This window comes from Lacerta agilis, chromosome 4, assembly GCF_009819535.1.
Source record: "Lacerta agilis isolate rLacAgi1 chromosome 4, rLacAgi1.pri, whole genome shotgun sequence".
Taxonomy (NCBI): domain Eukaryota; kingdom Metazoa; phylum Chordata; class Lepidosauria; order Squamata; family Lacertidae; genus Lacerta; species Lacerta agilis.
Genome location: NC_046315.1, coordinates 27314933 through 27337230, shown reverse-complemented (window position 1 = coordinate 27337230; position 22298 = coordinate 27314933). Strand labels below are relative to the sequence as shown.

General features: G+C 44.9%; 1 protein-coding gene across 1 annotated transcript; it reads right to left on the bottom strand.

Moving 5' to 3' along the window:
- Positions 1 to 810: 810 nt before the first annotated feature.
- On the bottom strand, positions 811 to 19636 carry B4GALT4 (beta-1,4-galactosyltransferase 4). Its single transcript, XM_033146522.1, is given in 11 exon segments — positions 811 to 1308; positions 1818 to 1922; positions 11509 to 11543; positions 11546 to 11633; positions 12634 to 12709; positions 12712 to 12826; positions 17627 to 17645; positions 17647 to 17857; positions 19291 to 19415; positions 19417 to 19466; positions 19468 to 19636. Coding segments are annotated over 11 exon segments (1044 nt in total). The 5' UTR covers positions 19546 to 19636; the 3' UTR covers positions 811 to 1166.
- Positions 19637 to 22298: the final 2662 nt, after the last annotated feature.

Genomic DNA, 22298 nt, shown 5'->3' with positions numbered 1-22298 from the left:
AAATTGTAACAACAAAGGCTTAATCATAGGAGCGGGCCTAATGAAGTCTATGCGACTTAGTCATGACTTGATGTACGTTTCAATGATTTATCTATTCTAAGCATCACAGCCCACTTTCATTTTGAACACCCACCCAAATCTAATAACTACAGTATTTTATTGAAAAATGCTCAGAATCAGTGGGCAAATATCAGTTGTATAATTTCTTTAAAATGCAAAACATTTCCTTCTAGGAACTGTTGAAACTTCACTCCCCCTCCCCAAAAACAGGTTCTACTTTTAGTACTGTGGCCTGAAATGCATTAGATGCACCTAGAAGCTACACAACTACTTTGTCATGTCCCCCGGCAGTTGTTTCCAGACCATTTTGCATGTGTGCATTATGCCCTTGAGGAACTGCATGGAGGAGCTTCAATATTTACTTGCACAACCTCTCACTCTGCATTCTCTTGCTGTCCTTAGGCAACGGCACCACAAACATATTTACAAACCAGCTGCAGAATTAAATAAGGTTTCTCACACACCCTTAAGCTGACAATGTAATTGGAAAGCTTCACCAAGACAATGGAATGCTTTTCAATATGCTCCATAGTTTATTCAGAGTTTTCAAATCTCTCTCATTCTCACTGTGGGTATTCTTAACACAATGGCATCAGATACCTTTACCTCAGGAGATTACGATGAATGCTTGTTCAACTGGCTGAAGAAAAAGCCATTTCCAACATGGGTATCCTATTTAAAAAAGAACTGTCCATTGGATGAAGAAGCCCTTTATCTTTGCATCTTGGAAAAAGCATGGCAGTATTGTCCTTATATCCCTGTTTCCACTTTAAAATGGTGGAGATTCAACATCAGCTATCAAAACAGATAGCTTTCAGGCAGTGGAAGTCAATTCCCTCCAGAGGAAGGAATATTTTTAATCAAAGAAAAAACCATGATCATAGAGTTATTCAAGTTAACCACAGTCGCCAACTGGCCAGTACTGTCCTGAAGTCCAGGAATAAACATCTAACAAAGCTACTAGAGATCGGATGCGGGGGGAACCCTATTCTTCCCCCTGTAATGTACTTGATTCTGGGAAACCACCAACAAAAAGGTAGGTGCTTGCTGTTGGTCCTGGAAGTTGTCTTCTGTTACCCATACAGTTCATTAGGCACAAGAGATGGTTATGAAATCTTGGTCGGCCTGCCAAAGTCCACTGTGATGTTCGTGTACAAAGGGTTGTGTTCCACGGAGAGCAGCTTGTAAGAGCAGGAGTTTAGCCCGTCTGTTTTCCACACTTGAGAAACCTGACGCAAGAGTTTCATTCTGAACAATTAAAAATAAAAATGGGTGGGGTGGGGTGGGGTGGGGTGGGGTGGGGTGGAGAGAGAACAGAATAGAGGGCATGAATTAAAACGTCATGAAGGTTCTGTTTTAGAGACAGGTACGCTATGTAAAACTTTGAAAACAGATGAATCTTAAGTTCCAGTGGCTGAAGATGCAAACTGCAGTTTAAGAGGCAATACAGACCTGAGAAAGGACAACTATATATGATGTATTGTCAGGCTTGGTGTTTCACAATCCACTCCTATGGGTACTGTGCCCACACTATGCTTAGACCAGAGGTAGTCAATGTTGTGCCCTGCAGATGTTGCAGGAGACAATGCCCATCATCCCTGACCACTGGAAATGCTGGCAGGAGCTGTTGGAAATTTTAGTCCAAAACTTCTGGTGGGCACCATAATGGCCACCCTGGCTTAGACCGTATGTCACATCCCCCCCCCCATTTCCCATCCACCTAGTTTTACTACCATAATATGACCTCACTGACTCACCTCTGTAGATTTGCTTCATTGCCTCGGTCTCTCGTGTGGAAGATCATCGTGTATTTGGCCACATGAGGAGAAGGCCGGATAACCTTCATCTTCTGCATTTCAACTCTAAATGCAAATACAGCATTGATTTGCAAGCATGTCATGGAGACGGGGCGGTGTGGGGCGGGGGATGAGGCTTGAGAATGATGATCAGAACCTCCCAACCTCCCCCAGCTCAAAACTATAAAACAATAGGCATCTGACTCACACCCCCTCTAGTGCAGCAGTGCGCGCAGATCCCTATAACCTTCAACTGAAATGACAGCCACACTCTGCATTTTTGTACAAGCCATAACGGAAGACCCTTAACTGTTACCTCTGCAATTAAAAATGTGGGGCACTGTCTCAAATTTTCTGACATCCCTCAATGGGGTAAACTTTGGGATCATTTAAATTCATTTAGCGCTCCCAATCTGGCTGTGCAAATAAGAGAAAAGGCTAGCAAGTGCTAGTTTGCTTCTTCCTAATCCCATTTCCTTGTGGGTGGGCCATAGACAGGTCATCCATCCACTGATATAAAAAACCATCTTCACCCACAGGCATGTACTGAAAGAGTTTGTTGGGGATGCAGCTTGCACCTGACCTTAGCTGTTGAGTATAGCAGATTAATTACATACTGTATCTTTAGGTGCCAGGTGAAAGGGTTTTTCCTATATCTAGGCCTTTGGCTGATTAACATTCTATGGCCTTTAAAATGTCTTTATGCGAGGTGGGTTCCTGACCCCTTGTGTAGACAATACTGAACTAGACAGATCAGTGGCTTAATTCGCTATAACTTCGCTTCCTATCTTCCTATAGTGCACATGCCAAACGGAAATACCCAGAGCTGTAAAACAACCAGTGAAAGAAAACCAATAATGATGGTATTACAGCTCAAGACTTTGCTTAGGGATTCTAGGGAGTCACGTTGAAGGAACAAAATCCACGGAAGGCTTTTTACAATTAGAAGCAGTTTGCTGAAGGACAAGACCTTCATTAGTAACTAACAGATTCAAAAAGCAGCACGCCAGTACAGCACTGAACAAAGGCAAGTTGTTAAAAAAAAAACCAAACAAAAACCCCAAACCCTTTCCCACTCTGCTCTACCACCCATCATTTTGTAAGAAGGGAACTTCTTACAGAGGGAACTGCTGCCCTCTATTGGACTCATGGATGACAGCAGCACCAAGGACATTCTTTTTGAGTAAGGTTCTCTAGCCCATTTGTTCCACTTAGGGGTCCGGGGATCCCTGGGGGTTCAGGGAGCACCACACCCAGAGGGTCCCTTGCCAGGGACTCACTTATCTTGTTAATTGTACAGTAAAAGTCTTCCATGGATCATCCAGCTTCTGCTCATGACCAGCACCTGCTTGCTGGCAGGGGAAAAACTTTGTGAAAAAGTTTTCTGGATGGCAAGTGAGCTGGGATTGGACAAAAACCTCTGACAGTTTCTTAGGACTCTTGCAATTAGAGGGGGACAGGGGAAGAGAGCGCAAACAGCTTGCTCCATGGGGTAGATTCACATTGCTTATCATTAAAAAAAAAAATGTAAGGGATCCCTTCCCCTTGCTCTCTACTTTTTAACTGAAAAGAACTTCTATTTGCATTCAACGACTATCAGGTTTAATGGTCTATCCCACTGCTTGTAGGTTGTTGTTGTTGTTCAGTCGTTCAGTCGTGTCCGACTCTTCGTGACCCCATGGACTAGAGCACGCCAGGCACGCCTATCCTTCACTGCCTCTCGCAGTTTGGCCAAACTCATGTTAGTAGCTTCGAGAACACTGTCCAACCATCTCATCCTCTGTCGTCCCCTTCTCCTTGTGCCCTCCATCTTTCCCACATCAGGGTCTTTTCTAGGGAGTCTTCTCTTCTCAGGAGGTGGCCAAAGTACTGGAGCCTCAACTTCAGGATCTGTCCTTCTAGTGAGCACTCAGGGCTGATTTCTTTGAGAATGATAGGTTTGATCTTCTTGCAGCCATGGGACTCTCAGAGTCTCCTCCAGCACATAATTCAAAAGCATCAATTCTACGGCGATCAGCCTTCCTTATGGTCCAGCTCTCACTTCCGTACATTACTACTGGGAAAACCATAGCTTTAACTATACGGACCTTTGTCGGCAAGGTGATGTCTTTGCTTTTTAAGATGCTGTCTAGGTTTGTCATTGCTTTCCTCCCAAGAAGCAGGCGTCTTCTAATTTCGTGACTGCTGTCACCATCTGCAGTGATCATGGAACCCAAGAAAGTGAAATCTCTCACTGCCTCCATTTCTTCCCCTTCTATTTGCCAGGAGGTGATGGGACCAGTGGCCATGATCTTAGTTGTTTTGATGTTGAGCTTCAGACCATATTTTGCGCTCTCTTCTTTCACCCTCATTAAAAGGTTCTTTAATTCTTCCTCACTTTCTGCCATCAAGGTAGTATCATCAGCATATCTGAGGTTGTTGATATTTTTTCCGGCAATCTTAATTCCGGCTTGGGATTCATCCAGTCCAGCCTTTCGCATGATGAATTCTGCATATAAGTTAAATAAGCAGGGAGACAAGATACAGCCTTGTCGTACTCCTTTCCCAATTTTGAACCAATCAGTTGTTCCATATCCAGTTCTAACTGTAGCTTCTTGTCCCACATAGAGATTTCTCAGGAGACAAATGAGGTGATCCGGCACTCCCATTTCTTTAAGAAATGGTTGTAGGTAGGGTTGCCTTATGCGTTTGGGATTCTTGTCTCATCTTGGAAATCCAACAGGGGAAATAGCTAGTGGTTTTCAACTGGGGTGCCTTAAATGATGGTCAGGGGTGCTGCAGGGAGCAATGGCCTCCATCCCTCTTTCCTTCCCTCCCTCCTCTGATACCCTCTCATGTCTCTGCTGCCCAAGGCTTGCGCGGCTCGTTTGTTGCAGCAGCCCTGGCTACATGCTCCCCAGGCAAATGGTGCCTCTTGGGGCTGGCCAGGGGGTGCTGGTTGCCAGGAGCTGAGGCAGCCTTGGAGCAAGCAAGCAAGCAAGCGGGTGAGGGAGCCCAGCCAGCCAGTCCACCAAGCCCTTGCTGTTGGGAATGGACAGACAAGTGGGAGGCTGGGCAGGCAGGCAGGCGCTGCGCTTCCTTGTGCTTGCTGTGTGCAATGCCTGCCAAAAACAGGGGTGAGGGGCTGCCGGCTCTTCAGGGAAAGGGTGACTTAACTAGGCTTCTGAGGCTCGGAGCATGTTTTCCCACAGGGGAGTCACAGAAAGAATGTAGTTGGTCAAGGGAGCCGTGGACTCAAAAAGGTTGAAAAACTCTGAGCTAAGCAAATTGCCACCCGCCCCCCAACTGAATGAGCCAGCGATAGGCTGGAGGCTCCATTAACTGCTCAGCTGAAGGGAGCAGCAACCATGCACCCCTCAGCCGAGCAGTTTAAAGAAGCAGAGGGAGGAACAAGCTGTATCGTGCCTGACTGATGCAGCTCATTTCTCCCTCTGCGGGTGTGAGGGCAGAGTGGGATAGTGGCTTCACTCAGTGGTATATCGCTGGTGAAATCACCGCCGCTCCCGAGTCCCTCTGCTACCAGGGAGGGACTCAGGGAGGGAGCCACGAGTGGGGGCGGTTTTGCTTGCGATAAAGTGAGGCCACCATCATGGTCTGCCCCTCATCAATACATCATCGAGGCCTATTTAGTGAAAAAGGCAGCCTGCATGGATGTTGTTTCCATGTTTTCTGTGGGAAGCTATATGGCTACATTTGGGGGTGGGAGGAAACAGATGTACGGCAGAATCCTAATTAAGAAGTTGGTTGTTCCTATTAGGCAAACAGCAAGAATACTCGAAATAAGTACTGTATTTAACTAATTAATCTCTTTAAGCCAGGGATGAAACTTGGGGGCACAGGAGGACTAAATAATAATAAATTATTATCACTACTACTACTGCTACTATTACCAACAATACAAAAATCCAGCTGTTTTCTATTTTGACTTCACCAATACTGTATCAAGCCCTGACCAAGGCTTCACCTATGTATTGAAGGTGCAAGATCCCTCAGTTAGCAGAACCATATGTTTCTAAAGTTTTGCTAAGATGTACCATCTCCGATTACAATTAAGGAATTGCATGTTTGAATACTCTCTCATATACAAAAGCCTTCTGCAAATAGAACACTTGCAAGTTAGGGACACAATTGCTTTTTAAAATTTTATTCAGTTGTAGTGCAGCAATGGAGACAAGTTTTTCTACTGTCTGGGGATAGCCAATTAGTGGCAATATCACAAATTTTATGATCTGTTTTTAGTACAGTGGTACCTCAGGTTACGTACGCTTCAGGTTGCGTACTTTTCGGGTTATGAACTCCACTAACCTGGAAGCGCAACCCGGTGCACGTGTGATTTGCGCATGCGCAGAGCGTTTTTCCACGGTTTTTCCGGTTTCCCCTGGGGTTTTTCGGTCTGCGCATGCACAGAATGAATTGTTCGGGTTACGTCCTTTTCGGGTTACGTACTGTAACCCGGAACAAATTAAGTACATAATCCAGGGTACCACTGTATACCTACAACACTTTGCTAACTAGGGCTAACCCACATTTTCTTCAAAAAAATTGCTTTGCACAGGTAACGACCATAGAGGTATTTTTTTTTCAAAGTAGGGGGTCCATGGCTTTGGCTTTTAAAAAATAGGGGATCCTCAGTAATTAGCTATCTGGGAACTACTGCTCCAGCCACAAACTGCAAATTACATGCAATAATACATAGGAATCCCCCCAACCAAGGAAAAAGAGTTTTGTTATGAGATTAGGAGCACAGAAGCCTGCCCACCACATTTCCCCAGCAACTTTTTGTCCCCCTAGCTGATTTTTTTCCCCTTTGCAGAATTTTAGACAAGACTTTACCTCCATTTACGAAATTCAAGTAAGACCTGCAGGAGGTGCAGCAGGGATTGGGAGTGCAGAGGAGGAAGCACAATTGCACACACCACTTCCATGTTCCTTAGCTTCTCCTCTCAACTGTTTTTCCTTAGGAGAAGGAGGAGAAGCCACCAGGAGCTGGTATGCCTGTGTAACATGTAGCTCTGCCCATGGTGAGCCCCACCCAGAAATGCACAGCTGCTGCTCAGACCACACAATTGCAGATGTTGCTGCATGTTGGTCCTACTCCATGTCCACCAGAGCTCTAGGGGACTAGAAATTGCTGCCAGCACTGGATTTCAGCTCCTCCAGCCTTTGGTGTACTTATCTCAGGGGAAGGGTATATGCACCAGGGACCATAAGCTGGCAGCAACAATTTATCTAGACTCCGGAATAAGATGGTGTGCAGATCATCATAAAAAAATTAAGAGCCATTCCTTTAGGCTGTTTCATCTTGGAACCATAAAATAAGTAGCTGATGGGGACTGATAGCGCTGGACATGTGCAGCATCCATGCACTTATTGATAAAACCTTCACTGGCAAATAAACAGACCTCAGTGAAGAGTATAGGAAGAAAGAGAAGCCAGAGATATGGAGACCCCGGATCAAATTGCCAATTGACATGGTGAAAAATAACTCCTTTTTTAAACAGTTGGTTCACAAGATGCAAGGGTACTTATGGTTTTCGAGAAAGAAGAAACTAAATGCCTTCCTACAGGACCCAGCTGATGAATAAACTTTCAAAAGGAGCCAAAGTTGACTTCTGGAAAAAATAACGCTATCAGTGACATATTTTCAGAATTTCAGCAGCATTAGGCAACACACTAATGCAATAAGGCACATGCTGCACCATGAAGATGGTTGAGGAAATAAAGTGTCGCCATCTTAATTAAATCAATTGTGTCTGATGAAGTGGACTCTGGTGGTTTTTTTAAAAAGGCTTATACCATAATAAATATGCTAGTTTTAAGGTGCAACAAGACTCGTTGCTTTTATTTCCTGCAAGAGATAAAACACAGCTGTGACTGGAAATTGCTTGCCATCTACAGAAAAAGACTGCCTCTCAATCCCAGCCCGTCCCTTTTTAGCATTCAGTCAAGAGGAACAATGCTTCTATCTTTCCTTTTTATCAGCTTGCAGTATTTATTTTCTTGTAAATGGCAGTTCTGTTGACATTGGGGGGGGGGAGGTAAACAGAAAGGACAAGTTCTCTGAGGCAGCAATAAACAGATCCTGTAAGCAAAAGCCAATCAAACTGTCAACGCAGCTGGCAAGCAAGACTCCCCAACAACAGCAAGAATAGCCAGCAGTTCAGAAATGCTGACTTATAATTTATTAAAACGGTCTCAGACCAGCTCCAGCTTATACAACAAATCACATAGCAAACATAAGAGGGATACAAAGAGCATTACAGTGCAAATAAAACAGCAATTAAGATTAAATGTTGACATGCCCTCACTGGTTTGCCGTTAAAAGGGTCAGCCGTTAAGAAGCTCTTGTTTCCTACATCTAATGGCAGGTACACAAAATTTAGCTGCATTGATCATGATTTCGGGGTCCTTGTCATCTACCAAAGCTCTTAGACGTTGGGATGCAGGTTCATTCTTGAACTTTTGTAGGACCGGTGTAATGAAGGTTGTTATAAGAATTTTAAGGTCTTTCATATATAATAATTGTTATTAATGTACCAAACAAATAAGGCCACAAGTCTGAAAACAGCACAGGAAGACAGGCCTCACTCCATTTTGATCCTAGCTGGCCAAGTGTTTTCATCTGCAGGGAGGAGGTGAGAAGTCTCTGCCTGAGTGCCAGATATGGGCCATTTCCCTCACAAAGGACAGCCATTAGCCCTACCAGCCAGGGTAGGAAACCTTTTGTTTTGCAGAAATGTGTGTCTGAGAGATGGCACAGGTGTGGAAAATTCCCAAGTTACCTCCTCTGACCCTCCATTTTGTGATGTAACTCTGATGTATGGAGGGGGGTGGTCTTGGGTTACATCTCTTTGTTGATTGGATGATGTTTCTGAGGGTGTGCTAGACTCCAAGGGGATTTAGATATGTCTTTATAATAGCATGGCTGCATTATACTGGGGTCTTTTTCCCTGAAAATCACCACTGTTGCAACAGCTTCAATAAAGATCAAGCTTACTAGCTGCTTTGCTTCTCAACCTTCTCTGGTTGGCCTCTGTTTTTTACTCCTACCAATGGAGAACATGCAAAGGACTTTGCGAGGGCTCTTGTGTACCCGATTAGGGAATAAAGGCAGATTTTTTCTTATTACAAGGTCAACCGTAAGTCCTCATAGAAACTACAGTGTAACAGTACATGTAAATTTGTTTCGACTTCCAGTGAGCCACATGGGCAGACTCGTGCCACATAAGGTTTACCCTCCTATCTGCCTTGTAACAGGGCAGAGGGTGGCACATTAAATCTGGCAAGGGTGAAGGAGTGCCTATACTTAGATGCTTGTAATTTTGACAGATAGTTTGCAGGAAGAGACCCACTTCCATAATCTCTTATTATTGCATGTCTGTTCATTTCACTCATGTGGCATTGTAACTCCACGTCCCAAATATGTTGGCAACTATATTTCTAGCTTTCTCATAGCCTGCCACTATCAGGGTCTGCGGAGGAAAACCCCAAACTTCTCAACTTTTCATATAAAGTATCTTTCCAGTTAGATTGATGGGTATCTAGTAAGGTTAGAGATGCCAGCCTAACCGGGGGGGAAATAAGTTTTTAGCCAATAATGTATCTTCATAATCCACAGCCGCGCAGTAATGGGAATTTGTCCAACTTCTAAGCGGACTGCTATATTGGATTCATAGGGGGAGGGGACCCCTAGCAGGCTGCGAAAGAATTTGGTTTGAAAGGCCTCCAAAGAAGCGGAGCTTTTAAAACTGCAAATCTAGGATGCATATGTGAGTTGCAGTAGTATTTTTTGCAGGAAATGCTGGCTTATGAGAAATTTGATTTTGATACACAATCTTACAGGAGACTTAATGTTTAATATTACTATGATTACTGTTTTCTTTTTTTAATTCCACACACTGCACATTTCTGTGGCTTCAATGTGTTAGAAATTGCTTTTTCTACGACAGCAGCGGAACAGAGCATAACAGATATGCTAGACATTTGCACCTCTCTCAGTGCAAAGCTATCAATGTCCAGAAGTTTCTCAAAATTCTGCACGAGAAGTTAAAAATTTGAAATACAGTGATACCTTGGTTCTCAAACTTAATCCATTCCAGGAGTCTGTTTGACTCTCAGAACGGTTCAAAAACCAAGGCGTGGCTTCGATTGGCTGCAGGAGCTTCTTGCACTCAATCGGAAGTGCAGAAGCCATGTCAGACATTCGGCTTTCGAAAAACATTCACAAACCAGAACACACACTTCCTGGTTTGCGGCGTTTGGGAGCCAATTTGTTCAACAACAAAGGTGTTCAACTACCAAGGTACCACTGTACTCTTAAAATATCTGCACAGTTTGCCGCTAATAGTGAGCACAAGATATTTGCGACAGACAGAATTTGAGATAACGCTATTAAGCGCCGTTCCATGTTGTGCAATTTATCAGTGGGGACACCACAACCATCACTGGACCGTCCAATGACATCATTCCCAATGGTGTTGAGGGGGAATAGCTGTTTTGCCAGCATTCAAGTTGATAAAAGCAAGTTGAGAAAGAGATCAGCTGCATTTTTTTTTTAAGTTTAGTCAACTAACTTGACCTGCTCAATATCTAAAGTCTAAAAAAAACCAAAAAAACACGATGAAACATGTCTGTCTTCATGCCCTTTGTGAATTCAAAACTGTCATTCAATAGTACAAGATACCTTCTGAATTCACAATCACCACCACTCCTCCATCCTTCTGGGAAAATGATGTTAATAAATATGAATGACCTTCCCCATGGTGCCTCCATGTATTTTGGATTATAACCACCATTAACTCCAACAATAAGTATGTTTTTCTTTGGGGGGGGGGGCTTCCCCTCAAGTCCCGCTTTGTCCTTAGTTGCTGTGATGTACCTGCTTTTCAAGGGCAATAATGCGGTTTGTTGCAGGTGTGTTTTGCCAGCTGGAAATCAATTGTGGTAGCATCATAGATGTTTCTTAGATGGTGCTTTGGTGTTTGAAGCAAAAGTGCATACAAGCCCCCCCCCCCCAATCACATTTTGAATGTCGTGCCCATTTTACAGTCCTTCTTCCCCTCCTCCTTTTAATATTTCTTTGGTGGGTGGTTCTCACCAATTTAGTACTTAAGCATATACATGCAATAAGAGAAAACAGGGTTCTTTCCGGCTGCTCACGTTAGGAAGGCCTTAAGTAATAGTTAGGAACAAGGGGGTCAATTTAAAAGGTTGGGGGATAGGAACCTGCCATACCACTGGCTCATGTAGCTCAGAATTGTTTACACTGATTGGCAGTGGCTGTCCAGGGTTTCAGGCAGTTGTTCCCAGCCCTACTGGAGACTGAACCTGGAACCTTCTGCATGCAAAGCTATACTACTGCATACTGAGCTACACCCTCCAGCAAGCAGACAGTTTCTGGTCACTAGTCAACCAGTAACCTCCCTGTAATGATCTCATCTAAGTGCAATCAATTCAAACTAGTGTTTGTACTCCTGTCAAGATTTCATATCCCTTTTAAGGCTATTTATTTTGCACAATCTTCTCATCTACAATTCGCCCATAGCACTTCTCTTCCCCTTCTGCATTCATTTTAAGCAACGTATGAGTTCATAGCCAAGGAGCTCCCATCATCCACAGTCTATGCCATCCATTTGCTTAGGTGTGCAATTACCTGATGCGGAGGTCATCATCCTCTGCTCCCCAGCCCCCCAATAGTTGTTAGAAAATCCATTCACCTTGGAAAATTGCTCTCTCGTTAGAGCAGTTACACCCCCAAAGTATCCTTGGTAACGCAACCTAGGAACACATAAGAAGCGGTGGAGAAAAGTATTTTTCAGAAAGTGTCATAAACCCAAACATAGCCTTATCAAAAACTATTTTATAGTTTAAAAAAAAGTTCAGTACCCATCTGTTGAAGCAAAAAAATTAATAATGAAGTGTATGTAGAGATATGCTCTCACGGGCCTTGGAATGTCCTGAGCAAGCAAGGTAACAATTGCTCAGTGGTAGCTCACACTATGGCATGAAATCTGACTCAAAGACATTTCATTCTGTGAAATGGGAAAAGCCTACAGATATAAAATACGATGTACAATGGACAGGACAACTGGTAGGGAAGCTCCTTGAAGATGGGCAAGGCTGTGTACATATATACATAAAAGGCACTCCACTCTTTCTCCCAGACTGGTAATCAGCAGCCCTAAGGCTAATTTTATGTAGCTGTTGGTCTAATTTCAGAAGCCCTCTGCCAGCATTCAGCTCATACCACATGTGAGTATAACTCATCCATCCACCAGCAGCCTACTGCAACAGGAAAAAGAGGTGGAGCAGAAAGAGAATGGGGAAGTCCCACCCACACTTTGATCTGGCCCCACCTGCTTCTGGCTTCATGTTCACTCACAGATGCTATGCGGTCCCTTACAGATTACACTCAAGAGGGAGCAGAATTGCTCACCCCCCCCCACCCCTGCTTAGAAAAACATGCAGAGGAAAAGTGAGTCATAACAGGTCTCTCGTCACCTTCCCAGAAACTGCATCCACCTTCTGTCTTATCATGGCTCCTAAGGCAAGCTTTTTCTCATGGGGACCAAGATGGGTTGCAGGTGTGTGTGCGTGCGTGTGCGCACATGCACGTAGAATACAGAATATATGGGTGGCTAGAGTGCCTGCTTCAATTCTGCTTGCAAAATTCAAGCAATGGTAATCCCTGTTGTTTGTTGCCCCTACTCATATCACTATGAAAAGGGCATGCAAATCAACTCTTCAGAAGATGCAAGTTCTCTCTCCTAGCTCCTACCTGTAGCCTGTACTGTTTCTACCCACTACCAAGTGCTTTGGCTGACTGCCACACATGTAAATGTTGAAGTCATTTCTGGTACCAAGTCCACATCGTGGAATATGAAACAATCCCATTTCTCTCCTTCTTCCTTCAGGGCCTCCAAGTATCCCACATTCAGCAGTTTTGCTCTGTTAAACTTGGCACTGCCAGCCTGCAAACAAGAAAAGGAAGCAATTCACATCAGAACCTGTTAAAAATTAAGTGAACTTCCTATCAGGATGCTCTCCTGATCACACATTTACACTATCCTTCCCTGGCTCACAGCAACAGTACCGAAAAGCAGCTGTGGGGTTGAGAGAAAAGGTAATGCAAATATTATAAATTAATAAAAACATATCTGTGTTTTGAGCCCAATCCAGCTCTAGCTGCAAACAACTCATCTTGCATGTACAGTTTCTCTCATCCCACCAGCAGCCACCCTTCCTGGCTGCCTGTAGAGGAGAACACAGGGCAGCAAAGGTGCCCTCCATTAACTTGGCTGAGACCAGCTACCGTTTGGCTGCTCCCCTCCTAGAACTGCCTCAATCAGTAGCTATTCCAACTGAACTATTGCCAAGACCCACTGGCTGCTTAATCTATTCAAATGCCTTGTGGTTGTTTTTACCTCTTGGGCTAAATTGGAAATTTTATTTTTGTTCTTGCTGTTTTACTTCTTTACCTTATAACAGAATTGTTAAGTTGCTGGAAAAGATCTCCACAACCCATAGTCACGACTACAACAGAGGTATGATAATTTAAACATTTGGCATTCAGTTTACAACTTAAGAATACATAGGTATGGACTCTTATTGGGAATTACAATATTAATCATCTGGCTTGTTTACCCAGAAGTAAGTCCCCACTGTGTTCAATGGGCTTATTCACTAGTAAGAATAATTAGGACGGCAGCCTCAAACTTTATTTTGCATTCTAAAGTTCACTAGCATTGACTATATTTCACAGTGCTTCTCAAAGCTACCAACATGAGTCTGACCAAACTGGGGGAGGCAGTGGAAGACAGGAGTGCCTGGTCCGCTCTGGTCCATGGGGTCCGAAGAGTCGGACATGACTAAACGACTAAACAACAACAACAACAATAAAATATATTAAACTGAATATTAATTTCCGTTCTGTGTAACTGAGACAATATTGTTTTGCCCCCACTTACTCTTCTACAAACATACCGTATTTTTCGCTCCATAAGATGCACTTTTCCCTCCTAAAAGGAAGGGAAAATGTTGCTGCGTCTTATGAGCGAAGGCTTCGCTCCCTGCGGCATCCCCCCCCTGCGTTTGGCAGGAGGGGGGGGCGGCAGCGGAGATGTTGCTGGATCCTCCATGCACCTACGTTCGCAGAAACATGCTTGTTTCTGCAAACAGAGGCTGCGGGGTGGACCCAGAAGTTCCTCCTCTGCGCTGCCCGCCGATCCCAAAAGCAGACTTTTGGGATTGGCGCGCGGCGCGCGGGGTGGTGGAGGAAGCGGCAGCATCCCTGCTGCTTCCTCCACCACCCAGCGCCCAAATTCAGGCTTTTTGGATCGACGCGGGCGGGTGGAGAAAGCAGCCGGGATCCCAGCTGCTTCCTCCACCACCCAGTACCCCGCGCTGATCCAAAAAGCAGGCTTTCTGCATCGGCGCGGGGAGCTGGGTGGTGGGGAAAGCAGCCGGGATCCCAGCTGCTTCCTCCACCACCCAGCGCCCGAAATCAGGCTTTTTGGATCGACGCGGGGCGGTGGAGAAAGCAGCTGGATCCCAGCTGCTTCCTCCACCACCCAGCACCCCGCGCCGATCCAAAAACCAGGCTTTCTGCATCGGCGCGGGGAGCTGGTGGTGGGGAAAGCAGCCAGAATCCCAGCTGCTTCCTCCACCACCCAGGATGCAGAAAGCAGGCTTTTTGGAGCAGCGCTGGGTGCTGGCGTGGTGGAGGAAGCAGCTGCTTTCTCCCACCACCCCACACCCTGTGCTCATCCCACTTGCTTTGAAGGGAGCTGGGGAGGAGGGGTGAACGCTCACCCCTTCTCCCCTGCTCCTTTAAAAAAAACGGGGATGAGCCTTTTTGAAGGGGTGCATGGTGCCCCTTCAGAGCGGCTCATCCCCGCTTTTTTTAAAGGGAGCCGGGGAGAAGGGGTGAGCATTTACCCTTCATCCCCAGCTCCCTCAAAGCAAGCGGGGATGAGCCCTCTGAATGGGTGCGTGGCGCCCCTTCAGGGCGGCTCATCCCGCTTTTTTTAAAGGCAGCCGGGGAGAAGGGCTGAGTGTTCACCCCTTCTCCCCAGCTGTCTTAAATCTTTAAACCCTCCCCAACACCAGCGAAAGTGGGGGTGGGAGGACAGAAGCCCTACCGCATCGCTACTGGGCTTCCCCTTTCTCTGCCCCACTTTCGCTGGTGTCGGCAGGGTGGGAGAGGCAGGGGAGGCCCGTAGCATGTTCCTCTCCCAGTCCCTCCACCGCTGCTGCCTCCTTCGCTCCCCCTCCCAGCCTTTTAGAGGAGGAAACCAGAAAAAATATTTACCCCTGGTTTTCCCCCTTTGAAAATTGGTGCGTCCTATGGTCCGGAGCGTCTTATGGACGAAAAATACGGTATATAAAAAATACATATTTCCTTCTCTCTTTTAAAACTGAGAGAAACTCCTTCAGCAACCTAAAGCCTTTTACAATGGCAAGGATGTGTATACTTTCTTATGGAGAACAGAGACACTCACAAAAGCATTCAGAACCTCTTCCGGAATAGCATTCACCAGGGAAACAGGAAATGAATAAAAGATGAAAAGCCTTCTTAAAAGGAAAAAAAAGAACTCCTCTTTTCTCTTCATACAGAGCTAGTTTTATAAAAACCAAGTATTGACAAATGAATATTAATGCCATACTATTAGTTGCTTTTGTTTTAAATTAGACTGAGACTGCCAAGATGAAGCAAGTTGTCACTTCAGCACTGAACTTGAGATTCTAGGCAGCTTCAGGCAAAAAGTAAGTGCTGCAAAAGGACAGGAGGTCCACCTAGCTCAGTACTGTCTCCAACAGGGGAAAGGAAACTTTGAACTCAAGAGTCGCATTTGTTCCTGGGCAGCCTTCCAATGGCCATGTGTCAGTAGAGGCAGGGCCAAAGGCAAAATGTAATGCCTCAGTGAAAATGAAATGAAAATCCTACCCTTGTACAGTGGAACCCCGGGTTATGCACGCAATCCATTCCGGGTAGGCATGCATAACGCGGGCATGTCTTCTAGGTTTCTGGGGGTTTTCCTGTTGTTATTCTATCTCTCACAGCTACAATAAACCTACCATTAAAATTAGGACTGGTCATTTCTTTGTCAGAGGGCAAACGGGCAAATTTAGCAGGGGATCAAATACTCCCCCCCCCCCACTGTAGTAGGGTAGTTTCTACACACATTCACACTCTCATCTTATCCTCCATCCAGATGAGCAGAGGGATATTTTATTTTATTATTTTATTTTAATTACCCCGCCCATCTGACTGAGTTTCCCAAGCCATTCTGGGTGGCTTTTAGCATATATAAAACATAATAAAACATTAAACAATAAAAAGTTCCCTATACAGGGCTGCCTTCAGATGTCCTTCTGAGTTCAAGGATGCATTCCAGCCAGGCAAACAAACTCAAGAAGGGTGTGAAGGTGGGGACAGACCTGGGTTAGAGGTCTGAGGGCCACAGAGAGAAGGCCTGGAGGGCCACATTTGTCCCCCAGGCCAGAGGTTCCCCAGTCCAGGCCTACAATGACTTGGAAGAAAAGCTCTTCACAGCTTCAGACAAGGGTCTTCCTTAAGCCTACCTGGAGATGCCAGGATCACTGTGTAGAAAGTCAGTGGATAGTGGAAGATCATCCCTTAAGGAAGACGTTCTAGCCAAGTGTACAACACTTGCAACATTGAAGTATTCCGCCAGGAGAGCTTATCTAAAAATTTAGCCCACCTCGCCTGAGTAGATAACGAATATATGTGCAAATATTACTGCTGAGCAGAAGATTGGTGCAGTTTAAGGAATGGAACTCTCATTCCCTAGCCCCAATAATTTGTATTATTCCAGAAGTGGTTATCACACTCTTTCTTTAGGTTCCCACTAAACCAGAATGTAATTGTGTCCAAAAGAGCATCAAACCAATGTCAATTTGGTCTACTTAAGAGTATTTATATCCACCATGGAACTCAAGGTGGTGTACATGGGATTCCCAAGCCTCCTATTCAAGCCCTGACCAGACCCAAACCTGCTTTGCTACAGTGATGTGGCTGCATTATACCCCCTAGGAAAAGGGCCAATGAAATAATGGATAGGTAAAACAGCTCTGGAGGGCAAGAGACCCAGATGTACCATCTCCAGTTTCCACTGTAATCCTTTTTTTAAAAATAAAAATTGAATAGATAACGTATATTTATTAATCGGAGACTGACTTGTGAAACATGAACCGTGAGCCAAGAATGTGTGTCTCTGTTGCTATAAATGCTGCCACGTTTTGTGCTCAAGGGAAGATGAAGGCCAAAGAACATTTTATTTTATTCTTTACAAAAAAACACCACCTCTAAAGCAGTGAGTGCAAGGGAACTTCGCCAAGCATAGCCGAAGGAAGTCAGGCACACACGAAAATGCGAGCCAAGCCCCAGGACACAAACAGGCAATTATTTGAGCAAGACACATTTCTCAAGCCTGGCAGCTTGAGAACAATGCTCTACCAACAGTGCATAAAGTTAATTTGCCACCCGCTCCGCTTAATTCATTTGATCTGCTTTAAGCTCTTGCAGCAGAAGACGAAACTCATCAGCACCGGTGCACATGGGGACTCCTAACTGCTGGTAACACTCTGATATGGATTTGTATCAGGACTGGGGGAAATGATGTGGAATGTGCCTGAAGCAGTGTTCACAAACAGACACAACAGTCAAAAGAGCTCTAGACACAACCACAGGGCAGGAAAGTTTGGATTCACCTCTCATCTCTAGCTGCAGATGTTCTATATAGACCCACCTGGTGGATGATAAATGCCATAGTCCAGCTGCTGCCGCTGCAGAAATGGGTGAAGGTGCTCCAGCAGGTACAATAAGTGCTTCTCTCGGTTGCGATGTGGAATCAATATTGCGACACGTTGCTGAGCTGAGCAGCCTTCTGGGTGATGGCGTCCCTTTGACACTCGAGGATTCTCTTTCTGCACCTCCTCCAGAGTGAGAGATACCTTAAAGAAAAGCTTGCTAGGGCCTCCTATGGGAAAAGGCATGACTTCAGTCTCATCTTCATAAACTATAAACACAGCTGTTGTGCTGTAAGTCGTAAGAGCAAATTAACTTAAATGCTTAGGAATCTGCAAAGCCATTTCGGAGACTGAGGAGGTTTATTTGATGCTTTGTTTTTTAAACTTGGAACTATACACTAAAATCTTTTGTAAGCAGCTAGATTTGGCCAGCAAGCTACTAAGTTATCTGGGGGAGAAGGGGAGGATGATGGGGGGGGAAACAATATTCTTCCTCAGTGTGGTCAGCTGTCAATTAGGCCTTCTATCCAGAGGTTCCCTGGGGCTCCTACCTTTGACTCTGTACCATAATCCTAAGAGCAGGCTAGAAACATAACCCCAACACTGGGAACTAGTAACCGCAAACCCTAAAGGGAACTCTGCAAAAATTGTAAAGCAGTGGAAGGTAAGACGACCACAAGTTCATCATCCCTGTTATCAAGGTCAGACTCATACATTATTGGTGTGGTACAGGAATGGTTTTTTCCACTTGGTCCAGCAATATCTGAATAGTGGAATCGTGGGGTGCCTCGATTATGGAGAAGATGCTCATGTTAGCACTGTTGGCTGCCATCTCACAGGTTTCAGCACAGAAATGGCACTTTCTCAAAGGATCTCTATGCAATTCTAATATTTGTTGGCACAGGTTTCAGCCACAGAACTGTGACATATGAATCACCTTTTTGAATAGTACTAGAAGATATTGTCAGACAGAGAAATGTAACGCCAAGAAGAAAACAGAAGGCAGATTTTTACAAGCTACAAGTGTTTTCTAATCTATGTGCAAATGACAAATTCTCCTTAAGAAAGGGATAGGAACTGGATCTGGACAGCAGGCTGGAACCCTATCTCCCCCACCTACTGTAGGCCAAATCTGAAAGGTGGGAGGGACTGCCCACCTGTCACGTTATCTGACATCACAATGACACCAGTTGACCTGTTTTCATCCCACGATGCCTGCAAGCCCTGACAATCAGCTGATCACTGGTGTTTGCAGAGAGCCCTGCACATTTCTTTGAAGCCCTGACAATCTGTTGACAGTTGGGGCTTTTAAGCCTTATGGACAGCTCCCTGCTATCACCACCAAACACCTGATCATTGGTGGCTTGCAAGAACCACACAGAGCGCTCTGTAGGCGCAATCTCCTTTTTGGCACAGCTGTCTCACTCCAACACCCTGTAGAGCATAGGGGCATGGCAGGTGGATATGGCTTGGTCAAATCAGCCTTGCTGGTCCAATGGGGAGACCTGGCAGGCCTGATTAGGCAACACAACCCTGAAGTCTCCCCCCCCAATGCCTTAAGGTTTTTTAGGGGGGATCCTCCCCTCTTTGACTTCTAGGCTAAAGCCCAAAATCCATGAAGTCTTGCTTTAAGACTGAGATTGGAAAACTTGAATCAACTTACGCAGATACGGAGACAGAGAGGGACATGGGGGCTTCATTATGGGCAGTTTCACAGCAGGCATGGTGTTCTTGTTTGGATTTTCCGTTCGCTCCGCTGTGATAGTGGTTGGTTTTCGGAAACTCCCTAAATGCTTTTGCTCTTGGAGTTTCGTGCACGGCATCCACTAGGTAAGTGGAAGGTGGCCCAGCCCACCAATAAGACACACAAGGTAAATAGCATGAGCAGCTGAGCTTGTAGGAGACGTGAAGGCTGCATAGCTCAAGCCCATTGGCCTTGCCTGGTTTATACGCTGCTTCCCTCGACACTGTCCTTGACGTCTCCTTGTCACAGTGGTACTTTGAGGAGAGCAGGAAAGTCAGATGAAACAAAGGAGTTCTGTGAGGCCACATTGTGACAGCTTCTCTGACTTTGAACTCATGGTCTTTCTAGCTCAACGATAAGCGGAAGGCAGGCATTACAAGAGTCGACCTGTTCAGAGAGAGACGCAAAAGGTCATTCTACACCATCAGCCCTCTAACCTTTAACAGAAGCTGTGAAACCAAAATACACAGGCCGTGGGAAAGTGGGGTTTTCTTCCTCCCTCTGTATAAAACAAGCTCCAAAACTGTAAGTTCATACATACGGTAGATAATCGTAATTTCCCAAGTGTTAGGGAGCAGTTGTGAAGAACCATAGCTCAGTGACAGAGCAGAGTTTTGCATACAGAAGATCCCTGGCAAGAGAGTATGATAGAGTAGGAAAGACCCCTCTACCTAACAGCCTGGACAGCTGCTAGATAGACAACTAGGGTAGGTGAGAGCAGTGTCACCTGGTACAAGGAGCTTCCTGTGTGTCCTAGATTCTATGGGGCAAGAGAGCATGTGGGCTGCATGAGTGGGGGTTTGGATTATGCCCCCAGTGAGTACAGAGTCTGTTTAGTTGAGAACAGATGTTATAGCAACCAATTAGTATAAATGCTATTCAGAAACATATGAATTGCCTAAGAAGCTGGAATCATAGAATCACAGAGTTGGAAGGGACCACAAGGGTCATCTACCTGTATTTCAACCTCCTTCAATGCAGGAATCTTTTGCCTGAAGTAGTCACAAGTTACAAGCTGTTCAAGAAATGTATGAAATCCCCTTTTCTTGGGTGATTAAAAAAAAAAAAGCACTCTGGGTCAGGTAGAGCTTAAAGCAGTCTTCCCCATCCTGGTGCCCTCCAGATATTTTGGTCTATTGGTTTCATCACAGCAAATGGTTAGGGATGAAGGGAGTTTGTAGTACATAAAAACAGGAGATATACTCCTGTGGTGGGCAACTTTTTGTGGGGGGTGGGTGGGAAGTAGCAGGTAAACCAACTTGTAATCATTTTGGTGAAAGGTGGCATACAATGATTTAAAATAATACAGTGGTACTTTGGGTTACAAACGCTTCAGGTACAGCAGGGGTCAGCAACCTTTTTCAAGCCATGGGGCCGGTCCACCGTCCCTCAGACCATGTGGTGGGCCGAACAATTTTTTTTTTGGGGGGGGGGATATGAACAAATTCCCTATGCCCCACAATAACCCAAATGTATTTTAAATAAAAGGACACATTCTACTCGTGTAAAAACACGCTGATTCCCGGACCGTCCATGGCCAGATTGAGAAGATGATTGGGCTGCATCCGGCCCACGGGCCTTAGGTTGCCTATCTCTGGGTTACAGACCTCTGCTAACCCGGAAGTACCAGTAGTACCTCGGGTTAAGAACTTTACTTCAGGATGAGAACAGAAATTGCACGGAGGCGGTGCAGCAGCAGCAGCGGGAGGCCCCATTAACTAAAGTGGTACTTCAGCTTAAGAACAGTTTCAAGTTAAGAACGGACCTCCAGAACGAATTAAGTTCTTCACCAGAGGTACCACTGTAGTCATCAGGTTGACAGTTTTCTTGCTGGGGACCCAGCTCAGGGGGAACAAGTTATCACAGCTTGAAAAAGAAAAGATGAAAGGCTGGACACCTGGGGCACAAAACACCCCACATCTCCCCGGAGTAGTTTTTAAGCCTAAATAGAAAAATTGGGCACAATAAGATTGCATGTTTAAATAATCATATGTAGGAAAGGGAAGGTAAAGGGAAGCCAGCTCATCCCATGGAACCAAAACACATGTGGACTCCTATTTTCATATACATTTGAAAGCAGCCTTAAAAACCACCACCACCCAGCTTCTCCTCATCAGCCATATCATCCTAAAATGACAAGGTAGCATTAGAATAGGGCAAGTCACCAATGGTTCCTCCCCCTGCAAGTACATTATTAATACAACAGTAGGAGAAATGCCATACAGAAGGGTAAAAAACAAGCTCATTAAATGCTAAACACACACATATATATTGATCAATCTGCAAGTTCAAGCGTGACATTTCAGTCTCAGCTCAGCAAACAGCTATGCAAAAGGAAGTAGGGAGGTTGAAGCATGTACTTCCGAGATATGATCTGATGTCTGGTAGATAGGCAAGGACATGATTTTGAGGAATGCATCTTGCAATGCTATGCACCAAGCATCTGATGCAGGAAAAGAGGGGGAGAAATACATTGGGGTTAAAAGTGCAATATCAACCAAGCAGAAAATTTAAAAAAGTTGTAGAAAGTGATAAAGATGCAAAATAAAAAAACAAGAATTAAGCAGATTGCATGGACAGTTTCTCACATGCAGTATCTTGTTTCCACTAGTTTAAATTACTAGTTTGTAGCAAGCTCTACAACTGGCAAACTAAAAATTGCACCTGGCCCTCTAAGCAAATAATGCTTTGCAACAAACCTGCAACTAACTAAGCAAGTGGAATATACAAGGTAAGATGACAAAAAGATCTTTTTCCCATACCAACCAACTTATGAGATGTGTGGTTTCAGGGTCCACTATGTTTGTCATTTTTTCTTGTAATTGTATGTTTTTGTTTAACTGTTTTTAATGTATTTTAAACTGTTGTAACCCCCATGAGACATTAGGGTGAAAGGCAGATAATAAATAATAATGTTAATACACATT